Below are 2,525 nucleotides of genomic sequence, written 5' to 3' on the forward strand. Positions count from 1 at the left end.
GGGGTGCTGGGGGGTCCCTTTGCCAGCTGTGATTCCATTCCACTTACAGATGTGCTCAGCCCTCTCCACAGTGAGACAACCCTCACTGCTGCCTGGGTCCCCACGGGCTGCGGATGCCATGAAAATCCAGAAATAGGGAAAAACCTAACGAAAAGCTTTAGGAAACCGTGGCAGAGCCCTCCGGGTGCTGCTGGTGTGAGCAGGGAGGGGAGCGCCGGGCTCGGAGCACACGGCAGCGATGCTACACCGAGCGGTGCCTGCTGCATTGCACCAGCCTCCATCACTCCCGTGCGGAACCAACACCGACCGCTCCGTGGAACACGGGAAAAAGGGGGAAAGAAAGGATTTCACATCCCAGAGCGCTGTCGGGGAGTCCTCCGGCGTCACGCCGCGGCGCTCCCTCCTTCAGAGCCGGAAAAAGCCCAAAGCCAGGCTGACTCCCACATCGAACCGAGCCCAGGGACAACCTGCTGCTCGCCCCCAGCCCTCCTCCGGCAGCAACAGCAAAGCGACAAGCAGAGGGAACGGACTATTCGCATGCGAAGCACCTAATCTGGATCCCGGGAGCAGCCCCGAGGGATCTCGCGGGTTGAGCCTCGGGGTAGGAGCCGAGTCCTGCTTCCTCCACCCCGACCCAAACCCCTTCAGGGCTTTGATTTATCCCTACATCCCGGCTGAGGATACTGGGGGAAGCAGATGGCTTTGGTACCAGACTTCCCAGGCTCCTGCTGTGGCCGGGGGCAAAATTAAGGCAGAATAAGCCTTGGGAGTAAATTGGTGCAGAATAACCCTTTATTGGCTCCTAGTTCTGAGTAACTCCAGGTGCAAATCCCAGTTGAGCTGGAACCTGCTTTCTCCTCGTTCCTGAACATTTCCAAGGGCTGAGCACTAATGTTGAAAACTCGGAGGTTTTGAGGGTTTTACCCTTGATTTAGGAAACTAAACCCCACGGGCATATGCAGGTGAGGGTTTTCCCGGCGGAAAACAGCAAGGACCAGCCCCCTCCCGTGCAAAAGCTCGGTCAGCCCCGGCCAGCTCTGCCCCAAACCCTGCCCGGGCTCCCTCGGGAGCACTCACCGCTAAAGCGGGATCTGCTTACGTGCCCGGTGTCCATGGCAAACGCTCCCCGCGAGCAGGACAGCCTGGAATGCGGGAGATGCAGCGTTAGGATGAAGGGAAAGAACTCAAAAATTGAATGCCTTAGGATTTTCCAGCAGGGATGTTCAATCTCTGCTCCCCCCCCGTGGCTCCCAGCCTTGGCTCCTCTTCCAGGCACTAAGCAAGCACACTGAAGCCTCTCTGCCACGGAAGGAGCTGAGGGAGGGTCAGAAACCCCTCGGGAAGAGGAAGACCTGCTCGATTTACCTCGGGAGTGTTTAGCGGGCGACATTCCCAACCTCTCTGTGCGTGGGTATCTCCCCTCCAGGAGCCCCTAAAGCCTTTTGCTGCTTTTCCAGCTTAAATCTTCCTTTGCCTCCCGCAGTTTGCCAGCCTCTCCCGAGGTTCTGCTCTGGCCCTGAGCATGAGGAGCAGTCCCACTCTCCCATTTTGGGGTTGCTGCAGGGTTTAGGTGATGCTGTTCCCCAGGAGTCAGCTCCTGCAGCAGGAAAGTTCTATCACCTTACCCCATGAAGGGGTTTTCCCAGGCGAGCTGTACACGAGATCCATCCTAATGTAAGGAAGCTGCTCTTCCAGACAGATCCCAGAGAAAGCACCACGGATGCCGAAGGGGATTTATCCAAGCCAGCTATTTCCTGCTATACAAAGGGGGTTTGGGATCCCCACAAACACCCAACAAACAAATCCAACGGGAACTGAGCCAGCACCCTCTGCTCCATGGCATCCATGCTGGGACATCACAAGCCATGGGGTGCTGAGGTGATCCCACAGGGGACACATGGAGTTCAACCTCAACACCACAGCTCGCACCTCTCCCTGCCCCCTTCAGAGCCCTCCAGCCTCTCTCCAGAATTCCCACAGCCCACACATGGCACAGGAAAAGGAGCTGGATTGGCCTTGGATGGACAGTCCTGCAACATTTGGGTCCCATCTTGCAGCTCCCCCCAGGTCCTCACAGCTTCAGGCGCTGTGGGAGTCATCAATCCCCTCAAAACCATCCACGCTTGGATTTTAATGGGCAAATGTGGGAATTGCAGTGTGTTATAGTGGAAAATATTGGCCTGTCTTGGCTGGGGACTCTTTGCACAGGCATATGGCTCACCCCTGGGATAACAGCCGGAGGAAGGGGGGGCTAAATGTAACTCAAAGTGACGGCAAGGCTGGGATGGGGCTGGGAGATGCCCAACTCCTCCTCAACCTCCTCCCTCTGGCACAAACCTCCTTGTGCAATGGATAGAACAGTAATAGCCTGGCTGAGAATGTGCTGAACTCCTGTCATGCATGGGCTGAGCTCAGCCTAAGGGATATTTTGCTGTTTAGTGCTGGAAATTCACATCCACATCCTGACAGAGCAACATGATGGAGATTTGCCCTAAACAGCCTTTTTTGAGGTCCTGAAAAGCTGC

General features: G+C 56.4%; 1 protein-coding gene across 1 annotated transcript in view; it reads right to left on the reverse strand.

The window, feature by feature from the left end:
* Positions 1-1,114, reverse strand: part of SYT12 (synaptotagmin XII) — a 6,096-nt gene extending 4,982 nt beyond the window's left edge. The window contains exon 1 of the mRNA XM_009076476.1: positions 1,078-1,114. Within this exon, the coding sequence (XP_009074724.1) occupies positions 1,078-1,114 (37 nt within the window). The remainder of the gene's footprint in view (positions 1-1,077) is intronic.
* Positions 1,115-2,525: the final 1,411 nt, after the last annotated feature.

This window comes from Acanthisitta chloris, unplaced genomic scaffold (assembly GCF_000695815.1).
Source record: "Acanthisitta chloris isolate BGI_N310 unplaced genomic scaffold, ASM69581v1 scaffold2026, whole genome shotgun sequence".
NCBI classification, from domain to species: Eukaryota; Metazoa; Chordata; class Aves; order Passeriformes; family Acanthisittidae; genus Acanthisitta; species Acanthisitta chloris.